At 38.8% G+C, this 25,264-nt stretch overlaps 2 protein-coding genes across 3 annotated transcripts in view; both read right to left on the bottom strand.

Annotated features, from left to right (window-relative positions):
* Window positions 1–1,433: 1,433 nt before the first annotated feature.
* Window positions 1,434–13,006, bottom strand: LOC140921128 (ATP synthase mitochondrial F1 complex assembly factor 1-like). The gene is made up of 10 exons (XM_073371091.1): window positions 12,782–13,006; window positions 10,723–10,819; window positions 9,505–9,567; window positions 8,718–8,780; window positions 8,334–8,384; window positions 7,747–7,794; window positions 6,297–6,392; window positions 5,307–5,373; window positions 3,088–3,128; window positions 1,434–2,646 (listed from the first exon to the last, which is right to left on the bottom strand). Exons 1-10 carry the CDS (start codon window positions 13,003–13,005, stop codon window positions 2,461–2,463), a joined length of 936 nt encoding a protein of 311 aa, XP_073227192.1. The 5' UTR covers window position 13,006; the 3' UTR covers window positions 1,434–2,460.
* Window positions 13,007–15,639: 2,633 nt separating this feature from the next.
* The window catches only part of LOC140921634 (uncharacterized), a 14,294-nt gene continuing 4,669 nt past the window's right edge, over window positions 15,640–25,264 (bottom strand). The window contains exons 2-5 of one of the 2 annotated variants that reach the window (XM_073371640.1): window positions 20,077–23,781; window positions 19,565–19,661; window positions 18,071–18,229; window positions 15,640–16,563 (exon numbers count right to left, since the gene is read on the bottom strand). In XM_073371640.1, the coding sequence (XP_073227741.1) occupies window positions 16,505–16,563; window positions 18,071–18,229; window positions 19,565–19,661; window positions 20,077–23,754 (3,993 nt within the window). In that variant the 5' untranslated portion in view covers window positions 23,755–23,781 and the 3' untranslated portion in view covers window positions 15,640–16,504. Of the gene's footprint in view, window positions 16,564–18,070; window positions 18,230–19,564; window positions 19,662–20,076; window positions 23,877–25,264 lie in introns of those variants that run through there. The other variant, XM_073371639.1, reaches the window with a different exon arrangement.

Below are 25,264 nucleotides of genomic sequence, written 5' to 3'. Positions count from 1 at the left end.
CTGTATGAAAACCTTTTTGAAAACGGGTGTATATATATATATATATATATATAAATTTTTAACGCCAACAGAACATTATTTTTGTTCCCGCGATAAAAGCATAACTTGTTCATTCCTCCAACAGGATCAAAGTAATTGACTCAACAAAGGGATTTGACTTTGCGCGCGCATCAGAAAATCCTTCCCCGTTTTCTACCATGATTGAGCGGGACACTTATTGCCCGTGTACATTCCCCCCTCCTCTTAACAAAATAAATAACAAAATAATATCGGGGAGAAATTTTTGAGGGAAGGGAGCTGCTCTTCTTAGGCTAGCGGGACACTGTACTGGAAAAGTAGTGTGCAAAAAAAATGCTTCTAAAAATGTCGCGTTTAAAAAGGAGAAATGTTTGTTTGTTCAAAAAGATCGCTTTTTCGAAAGTTTCTTGTACAAAGGAATCAGTTCCTACCTGTTTTTCAGAGTGATTTGCGTAAAATGCATAGTTGGCTGCCTTAAGTCGGGTCTATTACCGAAAGAATTATTTTAAATGCTAACAGAGCACTTTTGTTTGTTCCCGCGATAAAAGCATGACTTGTTCAATCCTCCAACAGGAACAAAGTTCTTGTTGGACGTAACAAAGGGTTTTTGACTTTGCGCGCGCATCAGAACATCGTTCCCAGTTTTCTATCAGATTGAGAGCGGGACACTAGTCTGTGAACAGCCGCTCCCTAGCCTAATCAAAATAAATAACAAAATAAAATCGAAGAAATTTTTTCTTGAGGGAAGAGAACAATTGTGCTCAGGTAGCGGAACACCAAATTGAAAAAGCCATATGCAGAAAAATGATTCTAAACAGTATCATGTATAAGAGCGGCAAAAGTTCGTTGTTCCAAAGATCGTTTTTTCGAAACAAGTGAAAAATGAAAACTTTTCATTGAAAAAGGGGATCAGTTCCTACCTGTATTTGAGAGTGGTTCGCGTTAAATGCACCGTTGGCTGCCTTTCGTCGGTTCTACGTGGTGAAAGAATTTTTTCCTGATAAGGGAAGGAATTTTTGTTCCTGTGTTAAAAACATGACTTGTTCATTCCTCCACCAGGATCAAGGTTAATGTTTGACGTAACAAAGAGCTTTTGAGTTTGCGCGCGCATCAGAACATCGTTCCCAGTTTTGTACCGTGAATGAGTGCGGCACTAGCCTGTGTACATCCGAACCCTCCTCTAAACAAAATAATGATAAAATAAAAGCGATGAGATTTTTTTGAGCGGAGGAGCGGCTGTACTTAGGCTAGCGAACGGCACATTACACTGGCACAATGTTCATGTCACAAAATTTTTACAGATCTGTTACCAACCCAACTCACCCAAAACATACACAAACCCGCAGAATTCCAGAGAATTTATACTAAGGAAATTCACAATAAAACCAAAGCTCGAGAGAACGGAAACAAAGAAATGTGATGTTTACGTTTTTTAATAACAATTTCAGTGCAAGCACTCAAATCTTATTTGTATTTAATCATGATTAAACTTTTTCAAAGAATATCTTACAGGCAAATGAAAACAGCGTTGTCATGTGCTTAGAACTTTCGCGAAAGCACCTAACAGAGACGAAATGGAAAATCTTCTGTACATATTTCATTTTGTACAAAATAGACCTTATTCACCATATCGCCATATTTTCGCGCGCATTAAGGTTCATTGAATAAAAGCAATGTCGCGTGGTGATTTAGTGGGGCAAACAAGTGATCGCGGTGGAGTTTGTTTATTCTCTCAAAAGGAGACGACGATATTAGTCGTGCAAAATGTACAGTTCAAGTTTCGACAAGTTTTACTCCACTATTGCTTGCTATGAGGACATCTGCGGTAGCTACTGCATCAAAATTCGCTTTTATCGTCTTTGAGATAGAAAGATCTTCATTTTCTAGTGTCTAGAATCAACAGACAACGCGATTTCTTAAAATTACAAGGGCAAACCGCTCTGTTGACGGTGTGGGTAAATGGAAAACAAAATTCAGGACTGATAAATATCGTCAAGGAATCGAGTTTACCATTTAAGGAAAGAAGGCCGCAAAGGCCTGAAACTGGGTATCAACGAAAAGGAACAAGCATTTCTGATTGGAACAGTCAGTCCGGAAAAACAGGACTGCCTTTTCAGGTGTTCCGTTGCTCCCGGAAGTTTTCCGCTGCAGCGAACCAAATAGTCGCGTTCCATTTCCTTTCCAACCGGATTTTCCGGAAACTTTTTGTAAATGGTAAACAACCTTTATCACTTCTTTGCCCCATGAGAAAGCACCTGACATCGCTTTTATCCCATCAGTCCTTTGATGCGTGCAAAGATTGTAGATATCGTGAATAAGGTCTATCGTTGGGGTTACTTTCGGGTTTCTCAATGCAAGTGCCAATTTGAATGTGGAGAACACTGAAGACAACGTGTAAAGTCATACAATCTCTGGCGCATTTAGTTTATCGACCCTTTCACGTTAGTCTTTCGGTAGTCCTTTCAATACGCCGCTTTCAATTTCGACACTCAGTTCGTTAACAACTGTCATGTGATCAAATTTGTCCGGGAAAACATTAAACGTCTTGAGGATCTCCTCTCTGTGACTGCTCTCCGATGCGTAGTACATCTGAACTTGATATGCCAGCCACTGGGCATCCAAGACGCTCTGAAATAAAGGTACTAGAAACGTTAATTTTACGGTAGCTAGCCTACGTACCTGGCGGGACTCTACTCAAATCTTCTCTAGTCAAAGTTCTGCAAGTTGTTTTAGAAAAGGCCTGTTGTAAGGGAGATTTAATCGTTTGTTTCTTTTGATTAAGATGTTGTAGTCAGTATTATAGAGAACTCTGTAGCGTTCCACCTATCACAAAACAGTGAAGTTAGTTTGAAAATGATGCTAGACAATGAGATTGTTGTCTTGGACGCTTCGCCGTAGCCTGCAAAAGTAAACGGCTACCTTGGCTTTTGGTTTTTTTTTGTTTAAATATCTAAACCCGCCAGGAAAGGCATTGTGTCCTTTAAGGTAGTTGTACTAGCACTGATCATATGTAGCTGTATTACAAAGGAAGAGTTGCCGCTCTCCTAAAACCCTCAATTGTTAACTTACCATTGCGTTTGTATCCACTTCCCCTACCATCAGCACTATCCCTGTACAAAATAAAGAAAAACATAAAATTAATCAATTAATGAATGAATTTAAAAAAGTTCAGCTGACAAGGTCTTTCCAAATTAATGTTTTCTCAAAGCACAATTTAGCACCAATACTTTTCAATATTCCCGTATATTTCCCCCAAATTCAAACATTACAACCATCACACAATTAGTGTGGTCCCCCTTGCCTAGGGGACATAGTCCCCAGTGTGATGGTCTATCTTTCATGGGGGGAGGGACTGTTAAGGGCCAGCGTAGTGGCGCCACGCATTGTTGCGGTCACCCTGCCAGGAACTGGCGAACCAAAGAAAATAAATAAATTAGTATGTGTAATCAAATGGTGACGAGTGAAATTAGGGAATAATTTCACGCCCGTTTTGTCCAAATCCTAATAATTTCCCGATAATAATTTCCCGAGTCTTTAGGCTAGGGAAATTATTAGGATTTGGACAAAACGCAAGTGAAATTATTCCCTAATTTCACGAGTATACCATTTGATTGCCTATTAATATCATAGGTGACGAATTACGTTAGCAAACTTGGATTTTTTGACATGTTTATCCTTGATCGTATCGATCGAGAACTCCACTCTCTCAAAGGTAGTTTCGAAAACGAAGCACTCGAAAACGAAGAACGAAGCACGAAGCACACAAATCTCGAAAACGAAGCACCCAAAACTCGAAAACGAAGCACCCTAGATCGAAAACGAAGACCCCTAAATCTCGAAGACGAAGCACCCAAAACTCGAAAACGAAGCACCTGAATCAGGTGGAGGCAGCGGATGCGTCCGCACCTCCAAAGGTCCACAAAATCCATCCCAAGGTTTTCTAAGAGCCTGCCAACTTTTCTAGATAGGATATACTGTATTAATTTTATTATTGGTCTCGCTATACTTGATACATCTTTCCTTAATATGCATTTTTTCGGTACACATACATGTTTATGTAGACTTCAAAACTGTCCGTCAGCAGATTTTGGCGTATTCAAGTACGCGTGAGCAGTAACACAAAAGGTCTGAAACGAGGCTGAAAACGGAGGGTGAGGCTCGCACGTATTACTCTTACGCCACGCTTTACCGACTTCTTTACTGATTTTGAGAAAAAAACCGATTGTTTTGCAGTCTAACATATTGGATATGCAGGAGGTTACGCCCCCTCCCGATCGCAAAATTATCAAACTTCTAACAGTTGTTCTCTTGTTTTCGCCGCTTCGATATTATCGTTAAGACTCGTAATGAAGACGGCTACCATGTTTTCCCGCCAAAATGACGCTGGACTTAGTACTAAGAAAATCTCGTACTCGTCTTAGAATCTAAAGCTCTCTGTCATCGACTCAAGCCAGCGAATTTAACTGGCTTTTATTGGCAATACAGTAACATTCTAGAAATAGTTTGGGCGTTCTCGGTTTTCTGATCACGTCCAAAACATGGCCTCCCACCGGGCCTCCCACGCAGCGGCGGAAATGCATTTACAACTTGAGTAGATTTGAACTGCATTCGATTCGTTATCGTGCTTGATTCCTGCTGTATTAGCATTGGTCTCGTGTTTATAAAGGACAGACCGGTGTCGAGTTTTTGGGTGCTTCGTTTTCGAGGTTTGGGTGCTTCGTTTTCGAGTTTTGGGTTCTTCGTTTTCGAGATTTAGGGGTCTTTGTTTTCGATCTAGGGTGCTTCGTTTTCGAGTTTTGGGTGCTTCGTTTTCGAAATTTGGGTGCTTCGTGCTTCGGTCTTCGTTTTCCAGTGCTTCGTTTTCGAAACTACCCTCTCTCAAATGTTAAGACCTTACATTTGGCTTATAAAGTTCAGAATTTTTCAGACTTTTTCGGCAAAATACCTGTTAGAATCCTTCTTGATGTTCTCTTGAGTGTTCAGGTTTTCTAAAGCGTCTTTTTGTGCCCTGACATCTTCATTCACGGCATTTTAAAACTTTGTCGCCATCTTGACACTCAGACGTACGGAACGGTTGCCATGGCAATTTTGTAATTTCACATGTGAAATTACAAATTAACGCTGAAATTTCGCGCCAAAATTAAGGAGTAATTCGTCACCTATGATATTATGTAAGATACCTGTCATTTGACTTCTTATTGGCTGTAACTAGGGTTCCAGTCAAATGTAAGGTAAATTGAAGTTCTTTTGTAAGCCGCTATTTTCGTACGGGAATGTATAATACCAACCTTTACTCTCCCTGAGGTCAGTAAAATGCTTCATTGCTAGTGACCAAGGAGCATTCTCACCTTGTGTCTGTTGAAATTATAATAACAATGCAAATGAATTCAGTAAATTGATGGTTGTAATCTGGCAAATTTAGGTGTATCAGTCTCCCTGGCTGTGGTTGAGGATTTTTTATGCATGCATGGTTATTTGGTAATGAAGTAAGACAGCATGTGATGAAGCTGGGACTCCCTTATGCACCCCATGTTAGGTAATCTAAGCCTGTCTAGGATTCTAGATTTCAATTGTTAGCGGGATTCCAGATTCCTATGTATGGAATGGGGATGCTTGTCGTCTAACTGCAGATCTTTATTTTACTAAGGGTGTTCTGAATGGAAAGCCGAATTTTTACTTACAAGTATCACCTGTATGTAGGTAACTAAGAGCCATTTTTTGTTATTTTTAGTAGGACTTAATTCATCATCAGTGGAAACATCGACAAAGATGTGTAAAAGAATTAGTTAATTTAACCTTTAAATTCTATGAACTTTTCTCCAACTAATGAGTTTCTTTTTGTTGAAACTGCTATGCTCTCAAATAAAATTGTGTTGACAAAATTAAAATGGAGCTGGCATTAACACTACATGTAGTTCTATTTTCAATACTTCAAACGATTTTAGGCCAACCTTCAACAACTTATAAAAGCAAAACCTCTTAAGTTTGAAGAACTTCGCTTAACTATTGCTATTTCTCACGTTTCACCTCATTTAAGCCTGAGGCGCACCCACATTGGTCTCCTGAGAGGTATAATTTTCTTTTTAAGTCAAGTATCCCCCTTTCATGTAGGAGTCACAACCGCCGCCCCCTCTCCCCCTTCTCACGCAGGAGCTAGCAAATGCAACAAAAAGTGAATTAAGGACAGCAGGTATGGTGAGATCACAGTTCTTCATTTACGTGCATATAAATATTAACATCATTATTAATATTTATTATTTTAAAGTTCTTATACCCACCTGATAATGTAGAAGTGAAGTAAAATAGCACTTGTGATCTTTAAACTCAGCATACATAAATTCATAGCCTTGTTCTCTGGGAAGAGGGTAAATAAACTGAAAGATAATAAAGCACTGTTGGTTACACTGAAAATCAATAAGCCCTTTGCAGCTCTGGATCACATGGCCTGTCCAATGCCATGAAATTATAGGATAACACCTTGAAAATACCAGAGATTGAAAACGAAGAGAATCCAATAGCAGGTCTGCCAGTGTGATTTTTTGGTTGTTTGAACAACAGAAAGAATGCAGTGCCAGGTACCAATGGAAAGAGATGCCAGAACTCATGGTTGTTTTCTTTACTTTTAAGTAGTATAAACCATTGCAGACATTTCCAGTGGTGGATCCAGGAGAGGGGCCTGGGGGGGGGGGCACCCCCACCCCACCCCTCTTATTTTTAGATTAAAGTGAGGCCCAAAGGGAAACAAGGCCCCCCCCCTTATCTAAAGGTCTGGATCCGACACTGATTTCAATACGCGTAAAAACTTGGCCTTATGTCTAAATTGGCTTTCTAGCTAATTTTGTCATGAGTTTTCCATTTTGTCTGGTCTTGTTCAAGGTTTGTCCCATAATTATTTTCCTCTAAGCAGTTCAGGTGCCTGCAAGATGCAAACTCCGAGGGCCAGACTCCTTTGGGGTTGAGCTAGATGAACTAAAAATAAAGATATATTGTCTACGTGGACATAGCATTAATCATTGGCTGGTAATCCACATAACCCACTCCCAAGAGAGGGAAGGAAATACTTGACAGGTAGATGAAGTAGCTGGGGGAAAATGGATGGTTGTTATGTAGTTTTGCAGAATCATGATTTTTTTGGCCCTACATTTGTACGCTGAATTTTTTGCCCCTGTTGTAATTTCCATCTGCAAATAGTTTTGGGCAGTAGGTACATTCTGTAAAAACAACGTGGCTTAATAAGAAATTATTTAAAAAAAAAAAAAAATTGCACAATGAAATGAATGCATCGCAGTAAAACTTTGTAATCCTCCAACATACCAAAGTTAAATTAAAGAATGTTGTGAGGCATGCTTGAAACATAGGTATTGTTACATTAAAACCAAAATATTACGATGCAATATGGACATTTAACATGTAGGTTTCATTTACTGATCAGTGTAACAAAATATTATTCTGTTAAATTAATGCATGAAGATATTCCAAAATTAATATTACAAAAGACTATAACTAGTAAATGAGGACAACAGTGGGTTATAGCTTGAACATAATTTTGTCAAAAAACACTTGAGAACAGGTACCTGGTAATCCTATCCATCGGGTTATATATAGAATTCATACAGTTCCCAGCCAGCTGGCCTATTTATGGTACACTGATAAAGAATTATCATGCAATGTGTTCTCTATAACATCCAAGTCATATTACTGAATTTATACCCACATCAATATACTTACCAGTGGGAATCTAAGAGATTTCTCTTCTATTCTGTCATACAAGTTACTCTGTAAATCAAACAGTGAGCATTCTCAGAGAACAAGTTAGTACTTGTGGACAGCTTTTAAGCTTGAATGGGTGTCTCTTTTTTGGTTTTTCACGATGAATAAACGGAGGGGAGCAATATTAGTTCTGATTCTCTGTCCAAAAAGTTTGGTATTAATATTTGAAATTTTGTTCTTCTTGTAACTTATTATCATTTCTTAAGAGCTGCTGATTGGATGTATTGAATGTATTATTACTTTCCTGTAATCGGATTGGTCAACTTTGTCTAGGCGGCCTCAGTTACAGTAGTCACACTGTAACATTATTTTACATAAAGTAGCCTTTGTTTCTTTATTTATTTGCCTATTTTTCAGCACTGTAAACAAGAAAGTGCAGGCAATATATTCCCTCCGTTTAATCTATCTTCTTACAAGTCTATCTGTCTTGCACTATGTCCTGCTCAAAACTCGAGGCTTTCTTGAAAACGACAAGATTTATTACTCTACATCATCAATGACTTCCTACATTACGCTTTATGTTTATTAAAATTAATTTTACTTACTGGAATGACAGCACTAATGCAGTCCTTATCTTTGTGATATTCCCGCCAGATCTAAAATTGAAAAAACAAAAAGAAAAAGAATCAACAAAAGTTTTAACAAATTGACTTTAAGGCCTGATTTTTAACATGAACTTCCCATGTGCCAATTAAATCCAATGCAATAAGCAAGAAAAACAGACTTTCTTGTTACTCTAACTGTCTGACAAACCTTTTAGCCTCTCGATTTAACTTGTCTTTCATAAAAAATAAAAAAAAACTCCCACAGTGTCAGTATGGTTCATGAGATCTTTACAACTACATCAATTTTATTCTCATGTCTTTTCTGTAATATAATCCTTCACTAAACTTATAAAGGTAAAACAACAAATGAAAGCTAACTCTCACCTGTCCAATTTCCTCAGCACTCTTATCGGCACCTTTGTCCAGATGCATAATGGAGTTTAAAGTCTATAAGACGTACCACAAAATAATATAATGATTTAAATGAAAGTGGAAATGATCCTCACGGTCAGGAGTCCTTTTCCATTCAAAATAATACTAGAAAGACGTACTGTATTCAGCACCTTGTGTGACTAGGTAAATAATATCAAATTAATATTATTCTCCTTTAAACCCATTGGCTCCAAGGAATTATGCCAAAAAATGAGTTTTAATGCTAGTCGCGCCATTTCCTAGTCATTATCTGGCTATTAAGAGCTAAGACTTATAAATTCAAAATATCAGCTTCTGAAGTTCAGCATACACAAAAAGCAAATGATCGCTTTTCCTCCTCCCCTCTTCTTTTGTTTTATTGCCCCCTTTGTTTTCTTTTGTTGGGCATTTTATACTAGCCTTCATTTTGAAGGGAAATTTTTTCAGGAAAACTGACTTTTAGGATCATAGGATTAGATGGATTATGAAGTGCTGCTGGAAAGTGGACCGAGACTTTTATCAATATTTTAAGTTGTCCTTGACATTTATTGGCCGATGATGTGTCAAGTGATACAAGGGATCGTGACCGCATAGGTGGTTATGGACAGTTCAGGGGCAAATGGGTTCATTATTAAACTGACACAGTCATTGGGACAGAGAATCTAACAATTTGTTGGAGGTCACTTGCGGCTCTACAATTCCCAGAAAGGCCTTAAACTGAAAGACAGAGAGACTACTGATTTCAATAATCAAAACAGACCTTCTCCCCATACACTGGAGTCCCTCCACTGGAAGACAAAGGATTGCTTGTAAGAAGTGACTTCTGAAAAGAAATGGATATTAAAATCTTTACCATTACGTTATGACAGTTATGTTACTTTCACACTACAGTATTTTACAAATTTGGCACAAAAATGATTTTAATGGCCTTTTTGGCCTAAAAAGAGATAGCCGTTAATTGCTATAATATTAGTGTGGACAAAATCAAAACCATAATTTTATTGTCCTTTGATAAAACACTTATATAATATGCATTTCTGACTTTCCTCAACCCTTTTGTTAAGGCCTGCCTTTTACAATGTAGCTGTTTGTTGGGGATCAAAGTGGTTTTATGCATCAAAAACAAATGCCTCTGAATCACAGGCCCTCATTTAAAATTACTTGCTTAAAAACTGGACTTGGTTATAGTGATGACACAATATAGCCTCCTCTGCAGGCAACTCCTATTGTGACGGTTACACTGACCTTGAGGAGTTTGAGGATGAGAAAAGGAGAAAAAAATGTGGTGGAGTTGCCTGCCAAAATTCAAAGAGTGTGCACATGGACTACATGCGTCCTCCACCCTTGTGGACCAGTGACTCTACCTGGGGTCCCCTGGAGGTTTTCATCAGACAAAATTATTACAAGTCCAGTCTCCTAAGAAAATTTTTTGTCATTCTAACATTCTGACATGGAGACAAGCAAGCGTGCTGTAAGTACAGCAATCTTGCTCTTATGCACCATTTATTAGAAATTATTTTTTGCTCTGTTTGTTATTCCATTTTCCATGTTTGCTGTCTGGGGAGAATCTACCGGTAGTTTCTGTCGTTTTTCATTCAGACTTTTGCCTCGCTAGTTTTTTACTTTTCAAAAGTTTGTTGCCAATGATTTCATTTAGCTTTAGTTACATAAAGTTTGAATTATATCAAAACAACACGACTGTACCACGCAGCCATCAGTTATCATTGTTTTTCATGTCTTTGTTTATAATGCCGTCATTTCTTACTGACATTGCCTTCTATTATTCGAATTCAATTTAATCGGTCATAAGATTTGTATCTTTAAACATGATTCTTTGAACCTTTCTCTCCCCACTCTCCCACTCATTTTCTAAACACAGGACAGTAAAGCCTGCAGAGGAGGCTAAGTCACACTCTAATATCACCCTCCTGGTAAGGGTTTTTTATTTGTAAGAAACTGAGCATAAAGCTAAGCTCACATCAGCAGCCTTTTTCTGTACTTTCTGTCTGTAACTTTCAGCTTCTCTCTGAACTTGCTCATCTAACCGAAACTTCTCAACTGGACTCTTCTCTTCTCTGTAATTTGTAACAAAAGGAAGAAAAAAAGATAAATGTCTTTTATAATCACAATAATTGGTCTGAAATAACATCCCCAGCTAAGTGTATTATCAGCCTACAGCCTTGATGAATAGCATCCTCCTTGAGCTGCATAATCTCATAAAAATTCATACACTTTGTAGAAAAGCAGAACTCATACAAAATTTCCAAGTTCATAGCATAATAATTACTACATGTAATTATACTAATTAACAAATAATAATAATAATAATAATAATAATAATAATAATAAATACTTAATTATCCTCTCCCCTTCTGGGGCTTTTCAGGGATAATGAAACAAATAATTCAAGTTGAAAATAATACAAAGTTAAGAATCCTAACTGGTAGAAGGTGAACCAGTTGGCTATTTCACAAATGTTGCTGGGGATTATGAAGTTGGGAGTACCGAGGAACAAATCCGGCTAGCAGTCAGGGCAGGACTTGAAGTCAGGGCCTTCGGATTACAAGTCCAGTGCCCTTAACCGCTCGGCCACACACTGTCTACTTCTAAAAGCATTTTGGAAATGCCAAACTCAAACTATTTTGGCATGTTTGCTTCCAGATAAAATTTCTTACAAAGCACTTGCCTGTACCAACACAGTTCAAGGACATAAACAGATTTCCTGCACATATATATTTAGACTTGCCAAAAGTCAACCTCACGAGTGATCTCACAAGTTTTTGAGTGAGCAGAGCAAGCTTCTCTTCTTCTCTTCTTAGGAGTTTTTGTCTCCCTTAAAAGGTTTCTATTTGCATTTTGCTCCAAGAATGGGGACTGCCGTCACTTGCATTTGGGGTTTCAGGTTTCATTGGGGAGTCCTTGACTGCATTGATTCCACTACAACAAAGACAATCTAACCTGTGTATGTTCCTCCAACATGGAAAGGGCAAAATAATTGTTAACTTTGTGCTTACGTTGTCACAAACAAAGATTTCTGGTGTAATAACACTCTCAGGTGGGCAGAAAAAACCAAAGTTTGTTTTAATTGAGTCAATACTTGGAAAAGAGAATTCCAGTAACAGTTTGTTAACAAATATTTTGTACCATGACTGGGCTGACAAGAATGAAACCATTGTTCAGAAACTTCACAAAGTGAGGGAAATAAAGCTTCAAATCGTCAAGGAAGGCCATTGCAGAGAAAAAAGGAAAAGTAAGCATCTGTCAATAAAACAACACGGACATGCTTGCATCAGATCATGATACCAGTGAGCAAAAGAATCACATTGTAATCCTTCAGATATGCTTTGATTAATTTCCTCTCATAGTCACGCATATTCAGAAAATCTTGTGGCCTCAAGAGCATCTTTATGATATTGCTTTTGCAGTCAACCCCATGTTGGAATTTCAACCGCAAGTCACATTTCAGTGCGCTTAATTACTTGTGAGTGAACACTTTATCTCCAACGGATCTAAAGTCAAGCTACTCTGATTGGTCTAAGTGCAGTGACCCATTTTTGGGTCACTAAAACTGGATACCAATCAAGTATGAAAAGTCCTTTGTCCCAGGCCATACTAAATCGGACAAACCAATTTTTTGAAAGTCTAGCATATATTCTTCATTAAAAAGTAGTTGATATCCGTCACACGGTGTTTTTGCTAGACATGCAATAATTTCACATGGCTGTGAAATCTACCACTATTTTTTGGAGTTTTGCATTGCCAAAATATTGCCTGTCAGCTGGTAATATTATGTCAGATAAAACTACTGCCGTCATGTGAAAAGCTAAGGACACTTGGTTTTTGGGTCTCCACAAGTCGCCTCACTAAAGCAATAATACAAGCTTTTAAAATTATACTGTGTGAAATACGTGTTAGGCACGTTACTTAGTATACATATTTTGGGAGCTATAACTCACTTGCATTAGCAGATCATTAAGTTTAATTAAAGTATTTAGAGCTACTGATATCGCTTGATTATGTTGCAAATTTGCACTCACAATTTTCCTTCTTTTATCTCATTCCTGACCTCCTTGATTCTCGCAGCGTATTTTTCGTAAAACGGATTCGACTCAATTTCATCACTTGCTGAATAAAAAACCCTAGATGACGACCAAAACCTTTTTACAGTTACACAAGAAGCCCGAAGGGTAAAGGCTTGCAGGGAAGAGCATGGATTTGCAATTTTTCTGAGGCGAACACAAACTCTCACAGAGGCAGCCATATTGGAAATTTCTTGCTTGAAAAACGAGAAGACCCTGGGAACGAAGATGCCACCAGATCTCTCTCTCAAGATTTGTGCCACAAAATGACGGGCTCGGGTGGGCTCGGGTGATACGAAGAATCGACCATTATTATTTAGTGCCTGGATTTAATTTCCTAGTCCGTTTTATACAATGAGACTCCGCCGAAGTCCAAACCCCTACCCTTTTATAATTATATAGTTTTTTTAGCCTCGGACAACGCTCCGCAAGGGGGGGGGGGGGTGGTCAGGAGGAAAAAACGCCACCCCGAGTCCACCACTATTGTGCTCGCTTTGCTTGCCGATGTTTGCTGTTTCACCCCTCTTGAAAACAACCCTTCTTCAGAGGCTAAAAGAAAAATGAAAATAACACTAAAACTAAAAAAAAATGAAAATAAAACTAAAAGTTCGTTACAAATAACAATTTGAAAAAGTGACAATAAAAACAATGGATTGTTATTGGTATAGAAGACTAGGTTATATCAGTGAGCTTCGCCAGGTCTATTTATTCACGGTTAGGGTTAGGGTTAGTGTCATCCCGATTTAATGATAAAAAATTTAAAAAAAATTTCCAGATTTCAGCTGTACGCACGGGCGTATGTGTGGATAGCTACCACTTTGAAAATAATAATAATAGTAATAATAATAATAATAATAATAATAATAATAATAATAATAATAATAATGATAATAATTTATTGCAGCGTATCCAACAAAGTGAGGCTCTTTCTCTACAATATCTACATTATAAATCTACTCTAAAAAAGAAATATATAAAAAATAGAATATATACATATTTATAATTGTTTTTGCTGCTTAAAGTTCCTTACATAAAAGGTGTCTCTTCGCACTACGACAGAAGAAATTTTACTCAGTTATGTTTCTAATAGCTAATATACAAGCAGCTTATTAAAAATAGTTGCTGCCGAGTGCTGAAATGTTCCTGATTCTCTTGGAATAGAAAGGACAGGTGCAATCGATGATCTTAAGCTATAAGCACTGACCTTGTGTAAATTTAATTGTTACGAAATTCAGGAAACGTTTCATCATATAGCGACTTGTGAGTCAACTTAAGTACATTTAATTCAACGTTCATATTCACTAGAAACCAGTTCAACTTTACAACGTCCTCCACTCCTGCGAACCTTCTTCAGTCTTGTGACAAATCTAGCGCATGCATTTCGAAGCCTTTGGAGGTGCTTCATCTGAAATGCTGGAAGGGGCTGGAAAACAGAGCATGCATAGTTTACTTTAGAGAGGACTAAGCTCTCTGCCAGATGTTTCCTCACATGAAAAGGGGCTATATTTTAAAGCCTGCGCAGTACTGACAGTGTCTCGTACGATGAACTTAACACATGGTCTACATCCGTCTTCCAGGTCAGGTGTACACCCAATAGCTTTGTGCAGGAAATCCGTCTTAGTGGAGCATCGCCACAGGCGATAGGAAGTTTTAGTTCTACTAAACTGTCATATCGCGCCATCTGAGGGGTGGAAATAAGCATCCACTTTGTCTTGGAAGAATTCAAGCAAGGCCAGGTTGCAACTCTTAGAATAGTCCCTCAGGCTTGCAACTGCTTTTTTTTGTGGTCTGCTGAATAATCGAGATCACATGGTTTCGAGTGGATGTAAAACGTCCTATCGTCAGCATATTGATAACAGTCATACATTTTGTTTCTTACAAGGAGCACAATAGGCTACTGTTCTCACTCGAATCGTAAACGACCAAAACTTAAATTTCTAAATAACCACGAAACGTGTCAGTAAAACGTGGAGTCGGGGTCGTGGTCTACCTTTTCTTTAAAGAATGCTGTTTTGGGATTAGGTTTAGGGTTGATTGAATATTGAATATTGGTGTATTTGCCAGTTTTAAGGGTAGAGGTCTCACCACTGCTTGTAACTTCCTTGATGGTGTCACTGTTTTCCCCTTTTTTCCCGTAAACACTGCACTAGGCCTCGATAGATTGTGCTCGCAAAAGTAGCATAATATGCTATTAGCAGTGCTCGTATATTTTTAAAATCATGCCAATAATTATGCTAGTTTTTGTAGCTGGTAAGTCATGCTGATTTTTGCACAAACTGCAGAAATAGTGCTTGTACTATTTAGTTTAAGTTTGGTCAAAACATCTCAATAACTATAAACGAACACATTTATCCTATCGCTCAACTGGCGGTTGGAACAATGTTGCGACCATTCAAAATAATATCGCAACAACAGTTGTAATGCTGTGTTGCGCTAAAAATCGTCGTTGCGAATCGTTACTTGTAACATCGCCTTAGCTATGGTGGGATCGAGAAGATTACATTTGCCCGGCAAAAGTGACTAAGATTGGGTCTATTATTGGCCACCGCCGTTTTTCCGTCTCAACTGACCGCCCCTGGGTATCGAGGATAGTCTCCAGTTGGAGCCAAAATAATGTCCCCAATTAGTACTTTCGTGCTAAATGCATTGACACTCAAATAAAATGCATTTTTTTTCTTGCTGACCATGAAATTTATGAATGCATGAAATTTATGAATTTATGAATGCTCTAACTTAAACCAAAACAGGAACTCTGATGTAGGTAACAAACATAGTCAGCTATAACCCCAAAACGTGCTCACTTCAAGGACTGACACTCAAATTTAATAAATGACACTATTATGTTACAAAAAACCCTTATAAGGTAATAAAATTCAAAAACCTGTCATACAATTACGGATTAACCTTGATATACATACCTAATTATAACGAGACTCTTGCTAAGCACGAGTGAATCTTCAAGTGCAAACATAAAATGAGCTAAGTAAATACCAGATGACAAAAATCCTCATAACAACCTAGAAAATTCTTCACAACATTATAGTGGACAGTCCGTTGCGGACGTATAAGACTTCATGTTGAAAATTGTGTGGTCTCAAGTTTACAATAAGAAATTATTGATAAATCTATTAAGCAAATAGAGTTTTTCATGAACAACTTCAACATCATACTAACAAAAACTGAAAGCTTTAAAAGAACATTTAAAGGGGGGATCTAGAAAATTCAGAAAGTTTGGGGGGAAGGATCTGCTGGACACTTGCAAGCGATATATAATTGAGAATTCTTCAAGCAAAAATTGCAAAATTTCACAGAAAAAAAGGAGGGCGCGATCTCCTCAGACCACCCCTAAATCAACCCATGCATTATTTACATGGAACGTGGAAGGGAAATCTTTTTCTGTTTGTTTATCATTTTCCCGGTAATTACTACAAAGTGGATTTTGCATGTGCTACCTTAAAAATATTCTTACTAAATGATGGAAAGCAAGTCTTTGGTTGGTTATCTTTGAATCCAGAAATGATATGCATGCAGATCTAAGCTCTGTTATCTCAGCGAACGATAAAGATTCCCTTTGATGTCTTCTGCTCTTATACAAGAGAGGACTTTTGAGCAAAAATTCATACGCTAAAAGGCTACCAAAACTCTAATTTTCCTAATTACAAAAATGAATGTGAATATTTATTATTGACATCTACAAAGTCGACAGCCACTTCCCGACTTCTTCTTTCTCTTCTCTGCACCTTAACAAGAAAACAAGAAAGGCATCATATAAACGCCAAAACTACCCAACATTTGTTGTCTTTGTATCTCATAACGCGCTTAGCACCGCTGAGGGCGTAATGATCTATTAAGGGGCAAGCGAAGCACTTGCCTTATTTATATTTTCAACTTTAAGGATTTAAAGAAAGAAAAGAAAGAGAATAGGTTTAAGCAAGAGATCATAATTTTCTTTATAATGTTGGTTTAAGGGAGTTTATTATTGTGTCTTTAATTTTGAAGCAGGTGCTACGGAAAAGTGTTCAATCTGTAATTTAAAAAATGCGCGCACTTTTATGTGACAAAATTTGGACAGTTTGATGCCAAATCTGGCTGTGACGTCACCAGGGCACGGTCAAAGTCAAGTGACCCAATTTAGAAAATTGAGGTTTTACTCAAAAACGTACATTTTGGCTCATAACCTTTAGTATTACCGTGATCCTTATCAAATGATTATGATAATACTGATGATGATAATGATGATGGTGATGCTGATGATGATGATGTTGTTGATGATGATGATCAGAGCATCAAAGAGGTAACGTGGTGAATTGTAACCTTACAAAGAAAGCAGTGACATACTCCCATAGAGCATACATTTAAGTGAACAATCCGAGATCACATTACACAAGCTATAATAATAGTAATAAAAATAATATTTTTAAAATACTTTACATCGATAGCTCCAATTATTTCGCTACGTAATTTTGATAAGCAATGAAGAAATGCATGCATAAAGTCGAGAACATGCCTTTACAACCCTCTTCAATTTATTCCTGTCCTTGACAGATGAGCCAATCTCTATCTGCGTTTTTTCCAGTAAAACCTTCTGTGTAGTTATATTCTGATAGGAAACCGCGTGCGTGTCAAACGCTCGGGAATGGCACCGGAGTTGGCAAATGCCCGACCTCCGGGCAGTGAAAAAATTTGCAAATGCCCCACACTCGGGACTGACAACGCGGGCAAATGTCCCGCAGTAGCCCGGGGGGGGGGGAGGGGCTAGGCGCAGGTGGAATTGACTGATGCATTACACATGGTGACGCAGGGATAAAAAAGCTAACGGGAAGAAAAGAAGAGAAGGCAAAAAGGGAACTGAAGAAGCACAGTAGAGGAGGAAAAAACGACAGGCAAGGTGATGTAACTGCGGCACAGTAGCCTGTGTATAGTTAACCCTTCCTTCAAAGGCGTTTTTGAGCGACGCACATCAACCGGAAGTGAACTTTTTGCCGTTCATGGGCAGTGGTTGTGCCAAAATTTTCGGGCAGATCGTCTCTATCAGAGTAAAGAAATTTACCAATTCAAATTTGTTATAAGCATCAAGGCATATTAAAAGAGAAAAGGCTTTACTTCCGGTTGTCGTGAGTTGCTCAAAAACGTCTTTGCTTAAGCTCCATAATGTTTGAGGGGAGGGGTGGCTAAAAACAGGCGAGATTACATCAACAGCATCAGACAAAGACTGATATTGGGGATCAAAGGATCAAAATATCTCACCATCAAAAGATGCAAAACTGTCAGATCTGTGATCCTCTTCCTGTGAATCCAGGTAACCATCTCCCTCAGATGACACATCACTATCAACATCTGAACCTTTCTTAGCAATGTGCTGTTTTTTTTGTTCAGCATTGTGTTTGTCTCTCTTAGCTCTTTTGTCTGTGAAAGAAAAGAGTAATTAAGCTTATAATGCGCGTAAGTCAAACGTTGTCCATAACATATCCTTTTTAAGCGACCTAAAATAGGTGCGGCCAAATTATCCATTTTACCCACCGGTAAATGGCTGTTGCCCACGGGGAAGCGGCTTTTTGTGTGACCGTTTTTCCCAAGGTGAAATTCAGTGCCTCGGGGAAATTTCCATGGATACATCAATCCGAACAAAAGAATTATCCATGACAGTTCTCGAAGTAAGTTCTTCTGGTAAATAAGAACCTAAGGCAGTTCAACCAATCACGAGAGAAGTAGAAATCACGTGTTGTTTATGTGTTGAGTCCTTCTTGGCGCCGAATCCAGCGCCAAACTGGACTGCCAAACCTCAGCAGGATTTTGAGCGCCGCTGTGAATGTTTTTTTGTATTTTACACTTTTAAATAAATTTAAAAGCAACTCAAAACACTTGTAAGTTTTCTTTACGTGTGTTCAAGAATTATTTTCTTATGAAGTCGTTGCAAACATTTTTGTAAACCCGTACTTTTGACTTCTGAACGAGAATTTGTCTTTCTTTAAATAAATGAAGTCAACGTCGTCCTTTTCAGTCTCAAAATTTAAGGCTGAATCTCTCTTTCTAAGTTTAATTAATGTGGAGCGGGTGTTATTAATAAGATTATGTAAGCCTTCAATGTTTACAACAACGTTTACCTCAAAACTGGGTTCACGTTTTTTCTTCCAGTTGGACAATTTAGCACTGTATAACCGCAACCATGACAGTGATCAATTACCCAGTGTGACCCAAACCCAAGCTATTTCCCCAATCGGTGAGCTTTGGGGGGTTAGTGTAACTGCACCTAATGTATTGTATCTGGGATCAGTGGAACCCCTAATTCGCTAATTGTGTTAGCCTGAAAATTTCTTTTTGGATGTAGCTGACTTTTGACCTACGCCACTTTCCTTTGAGACAATCATCCAAACACGGATTTTACCTTTCTTTACTAAAACTAAAAACACACTCCCAATAGATTTGGTGATATATTATATCTAAATCCGCATTTATAGATTCACAATTAATTAGTTTGTTTGGGCATGGGTCCAAAAAAATTACACCTGTCGAGCATTCTTCGTTATTGCAAGCGTTTCACACAAATATTTTTGGAACTCTGAAGAATCCATCTCCGGGTTTTTACTCACGTTCCCTTTGTCAGGTCAAGTCCAAAGACTGTAAGATTTTGTAACGATTAAACCTTGTCGGATTTTTTCTAAAAGGAACGCGCCATTGATTAAAATCGTTAAAAGTTAGCAGGAGGAGACATTTTTAACTTAACAATGATTTTTGCTTTACCGTCCCTACTACCGCCTTTATCATCATCCTCATCGTCATCATCTTCATTCTTGGATTGTGATAAATGCCTTTCAGCTTCATGAGTAATCTGCAAGGACTAACCATTTTTTTTTTTCATTAGAAGAAACTTGAAGATACGGAAAGCAAAAATACATTGTAAAACAGAAACTGTTACAGTGAAACCCGGAGTAAGAGGTGTATTACCAACGTCCCAAACATCGATTCCATGATTAATATATGCAAAACGTTATGGAGTTTAGCAAATTAAAATCATTTATAAAGATTATATGAATTTCGTATAGTGGAGCTGCGGAAGAAAAAATGCAAAGACGATCCCCGCAGTTTAAGACGCAACTTATGCTGCTGTGAAAAAAAACCCCTGAAAACTTCAGCCTTTTAAATTTTAACACAACATCAACGCAATAAACCTTAAAGACTGCGTAAAATCTATCTACAAGAAATATAATTTCCATAATAAAGTTTTTTGCGTCTGTAAGCAGTCCTTCATGTACCTTATTTGGTGTTTTGTTGAGCCAGTGCTTGTCTGCTCTAATGGCCAGAGCACGTTCCTGATACTCCTTGGCTTGCTCAAAGTCACCTAAATCCTGGTAAATCAAAGCTAAGTTATTATAGCTTCTTGCAACATTAACATGTTCCGGGCCGAGCTTGTCCAGTCCAATGTCCAGAGCACGTTGCTGATACTCCTTGGCTTGCTCAAAGTCACCTAAATCCTGGTAAATCAAAGCTAAGTTATTATAGCTTCTTGCAACATCAACATGTTCCGGGCCGAGCTTGTCCAGTCCAATGTCCAGAGCACGTTGCTGATACTCAAAGTCACCTAAATCTTGCTCAAAGTCACCTAAATCCTTGTAAATCAAAGCTAAGTTACTATAGCTTCTTGGAACATTAACATGTTCCGGGCCGAGCTTGTCCAGTTCAATGTCCAGAGCACATTGCTGATACTCCTTGGCTTGCTCAAAGTCACCTAAATCCTTGTAAATCAAAGCTAAGTTACTATAGCTTCTTGCAACATTAACATGTTCCGGGCCGAGCTTGTCCAGTCCAATGTCCAGAGCACATTGCTGATACTCCTTGGCTTGCTCAAAGTCACCTAAATCCTTGTAAATCAAAGCTAAGTTACTATAGCTTCTTGCAACATTAACATGTTCCGGGCCGAGCTTGTCCAGTTCAATGTCCAGAGCACGTTGCTGATACTCCTTGGCTTGCTCAAAGTCACCTAAATCCTGGTAAATCAAAGCTAAGTTATTATAGCTTCTTGCAACATTAACATGTTCCGGGCCGAGCTTGTCCAGATCAATGTCCAGAGCACGTTGCTGATACTCCTTGGCTTGCTCAAAGTCACCTAAATCCTTGTAAATCAAAGCTAAGTTATTATAGCTTCTTGCAACATTAACATGTTCCGGGCCGAGCTTGTCCAGTTCAATGTCCAGAGCACATTGCTGATACTCCTTGGCTTGCTCAAAGTCACCTAAATCCTTGTAAATCAAAGCTAAGTTACTATAGCTTCTTGCAACATTAACATGTTCCGGGCCGAGCTTGTCCAGTTCAATGTCCAGAGCACGTTGCTGATACTCCTTGGCTTGCTCAAAGTCACCTAAATCCTTGTAAATCAAAGCTAAGTTATTATAGCTTCTTGCAACATTAACATGTTCCGGGCCGAGCTTGTCCAGTTCAATGTCCAGAGCACGTTGCTGATACTCCTTGGCTTGCTCAAAGTCACCTAAATCCTGGTAAATCAAAGCTAAGTTATTATAGCTTGTTGCAACATTAACATGTTCCGGGCCGAGCTTGTCCAGTTCAATGTCCAGAGCACGTTGCTGATACTCCTTGGCTTGCTCAAAGTCACCTAAATCCTTGTAAATCGAAGCTAAGTTATTATAGCTTCTTGCAACATTAACATGTTCCGGGCCGAGCTTGTCCAGTTCAATGTCCAGAGCACGTTGCTGATACTCCTTGGCTTGCTCAAAGTCACCTAAATCCTTGTAAATCAAAGCTAAGTTATTATAGCTTGTTGCAACATTAACATGTTCCGGGCCGAGCTTGTCCAGTTCAATGTCCAGAGCACGTTGCTGATACTCCTTGGCTTGCTCAAAGTCACCTAAATCGTTGTAAATCGAAGCTAATTTATCGTAGCTTGTTGCAACGTCAACATTCTCCGGGCCGAGCTCTTGAAGCTTAAAAGTGAGTGAATATTGAAAATATGTTTTTGCTTCTTTGAATTCACAGTGCATTTGACAAGTATTTCCAAGGTTTTCGCATTTTTCGGAAATCTCCTTATCATGAAGTTGAAACAAATTATCTCGTGAAAACACTTTGTCCGTTACCATAGTCAAAGCTTTCAAATGTGGAGCGATGTGTCTGGTGTTTAGTTGCTTATTCTGTGGTGGAGTTGCGACGATAAATTCGTTAAATGATGTAATGACCCCACTAACGACCTCATCGGTCTGGCTTTCTGCATACTCTTTTGCTACAGTTTTTATAGCATCATGCACAACCTGGTGAAGTCGAATAAAAGAGCCACCCTCGTCATCTTGGAACAGCAGAAGTGAGCCTCTTTTTAATCTCATGCGAATTAATTCTTTGTCCGCTTCATCAAACTCTTCATCTGCTTTCATGATGTAACTAACTGCTATGTCCATGTTCAATGGCCGTGGAGCGCAGAGGGCAAGAAAAGTGAAAAGGTGTTTTTGAACTTTGTTGGATCTCATCAGTGTTTCGACGGCTAACGTTATTGCTTTGGTCATTGAATTTGGATAAATTGGATTGGTGTCGACAAGTGTATTTTCTGTTTTCTGTCTTTTGCCTTTTTCTAAGATCTTCAGGTATTCCTCCCACCCAAAATGCGTCGATACTTTTTCCTGCCGAATCTCTTTAACAAAGACGGCAGCGCCTGCTAAAGCAAGAGGTTGATAGTCCAGTCTTTGTGCTACTGTTCCTACTAGCTCGCTATCTGGAATACCAGAAAGCTTGGATAATAATGAACGGGCATCATCGGGCTCCATACCTTGGCTTACTGAAATGTGATTAACGAAAGGGCTTTTTGAGGGAATTGACGTTGTGTCCTGCGTCGTAATGAGAAAATGGCCTCTTTCCCACGCCTTTGAATTAAACTGTGGTAAATGGACATGCACAGATGACATGGTAGTGACATTGTCAACCACCAGTAGCCACGACGTGTAACAGGTAATTTTTACAGCGACAAGCATCTTAAGACTAGTGATTTTTTCGTCGACGGTCGAGTCCTTTGAGCTGAGGGTTTCCACAATTGAATAGTCTGGGCACTTTAAATGGCGAGCAAATGAGGCATACGACTCCAGAAGTGAATCTGGACTTGCAGCATTTAATGTCATTACAAATGAAGAGCCACATGGTATTTCTTTGAGGTCGTTAAAGAATCTCTCAGCTACAAGGCCAGCTAGCTGTGATTTACCGCTTCCAGGATTCCCTGAGATGTAAAGATAACTCAACCTGTTGTCACTGGACTCATTTAGTTTCCTCAGCTGTTGGACTATTTTGGCTACTTCACTTTCACGATCACCGATTTCATGCGAAGGTTTAGGAGGAAGAACACAGAATGAGGGAGCTTCATTTTGGAGCTGATCTTCAAGGCCCTGGCGCTGACTCTCTTTTTCTTGAACTTCTTGTTTCAGATTATCAACTTCTTTTGTTGGAAATGTTTTGTGATATTTTAGGTTTTGGATTTTTACAGTGGGAAGACTAAGAGCTTGAAACGCAACATCAACTTTGCTAATAGCATTCTGAAAATCTATCTCAGAGAGACTACCTTGTGGCATGTGAGCGAATTCTTCATTCCTGAACTTTCGTAGATCATCTACATTTTTTCTGACCAGTGCGCTAAGACCTGTCCCGACGCAATCGGAGAAAAGGATGGCGTAAAAAAGCATTGTACAATCCCATTCCACTCTGTTTCCGTTTTTCATAGTTGCCAATAGATGAGCGTTTCTTTTTTGATTTCGAGGAGACTCCCCGTTATAAAAGTCCATTCCATTACGAGGCTCGTCTTTCCATTCTCCTGTTGTTGATTTGTACAGTTTGTCCCATTCTTGTTTAAATATCTCTCTCAGACCCTCCGCTAGAATATCAGTGGTTACATAACAAATTCTGTAATAGTTCAGCTGTTCATCGGTATATTCGTTTAAAGAGGTCATATTTGATGCACCTCTGATGCTTGGAACCTTTTAGGAAAATGAATCCTGTAATTAGCAAATTAGTTCAGAGGGGAAAAAATTATCAGTGACGTAGATAACGCGGTCTATGAAGTAAAAACATTGACTTCTCAATACAAGCATGTCAGGGCATGACCAAAACCCAAATTTGCTAGTATATCAGTTGCTGGGTAACAAATTCTGTAATACGGTAGTTTAGCTGTTGCTCGCGATCGGTATATTCTTTTGAAGATATGCCATACTTGATTTACGTCTGATGCTTCAACCTTTGGGGAAAGATTTTCTCTGCAATTAGTGACAACATACCCGGGGGTAATACCCTTTGTAAGCTACCGTGAAATTCCGAAAATAAGCCCCAGGGCTTATATTTTTCTAAGGCCCTTTTTGAGGGACTTATTTTTGGAGGGGCTTATATTCGGACGGGCTTATCTACGGAGGGAAATTTGCGCTTCAAAATCAGTTGGGCTAGCCTTATAGTTGGAAATAAATTTACCGTTTTTGCTTTGTTTTACTTTGTATTTGAGTGTAATTTCCGGGGGCTTATATTTGGAGGGGCGATTTAACGGAGGGTTTTTTGCGTTACCGGTTTGGGGGGGGGGGGGGGGGGGCTTATATTTGGAGGGGCTTATACATGGAGGGGCTTATTTTCGGAGTTTTACGGTATATAGGTGTGTACTACAAACGGTATGGTTTTTTCAGCCGTTTTGGTCTCATGAAAACGGATCAGCCCATGAGTCTCAAAACAGGTACCGTTTTCAATGAAACCGCAAGAGTGTATAAACGTATTTTTGCCTTAAAACTTATGGATCATTTTAGGTTTCTGGGAAACTGCCCAACTACCCCTCCCCTAAGCCATCGTTTTGCCCTAAGTGAGAAGTAAGTGTTAATGTTAGCTTAGGGGAGGGGTAGGTGGGCAGTTTCCAAGAAACCTAAATTGATCCAAACTTATTTAGAGTCAGATACTACTAAATAGTGTTTAGAGCCATCTCTGACAATGGGTAGGCATTTTACAGGGAGGCCCCTTTCTCTAAAGTCTCGGTACTCTGCTAGTAGGACTAATTTTATGCCCTTTTCATTAGATCATATTTAATTTTTTCTCCCTATTTTACCACCACTCCTTTATTTGCAGTCTGCAGAATAGCCGCTATTCTTTTTTGGCACAAAGCGTGGGTGGAGAGCGAGACACGCGCGGCTGGTGAAAGCGCTTTCTCGCGCTCCGCGCTCGCCTCGCGTATATCTTCACTCGCCTGAAAAACGTGTCCTGCAGGCTACTTTATGTTCAGTTCCCATTTCCAATTCAGTAGGATTTACTTTACACTAGAAATATTTTAACTAAACTAAGGCCGAATACTTGTAGGACATAACTATGCAAAACAGTCCGTCATGCTTCATCTGTAGAGACTCTCGATGAAGATTAAAAAGTTTCGGTGGTAAACGAACGATCAGAACATAAAGCTTATGGCTTTTGGTTTCTTTTTGAAAAGTTTTATGA

The sequence above is a fragment of the Porites lutea genome, chromosome 12 (genome assembly GCF_958299795.1).
Source record: "Porites lutea chromosome 12, jaPorLute2.1, whole genome shotgun sequence".
Classification (NCBI taxonomy): Eukaryota; Metazoa; Cnidaria; class Anthozoa; order Scleractinia; family Poritidae; genus Porites; species Porites lutea.
Note: the sequence above shows the minus strand (reverse complement) of the source record. Positions and strands in the feature narration are given on the sequence as shown.

Coding starts and splice junctions, on each gene's coding strand:
- LOC140921128 (XM_073371091.1), bottom strand. CDS start 13,005: ATGGCTGCCTCTGTGAGAGTTTGTGTTCGCCTCAGAAAAATTGCAAAT. Junction 9,568..10,722: donor TACAGAAAAAGGCTGCTGAT/GTGAGCTTAGCT, acceptor ATTTCTTTTCAG/AAGTCACTTCTTACAAGCAA. Junction 6,393..7,746: donor AATCTCTTAGATTCCCACTG/GTAAGTATATTG, acceptor ATTATCTTTCAG/TTTATTTACCCTCTTCCCAG.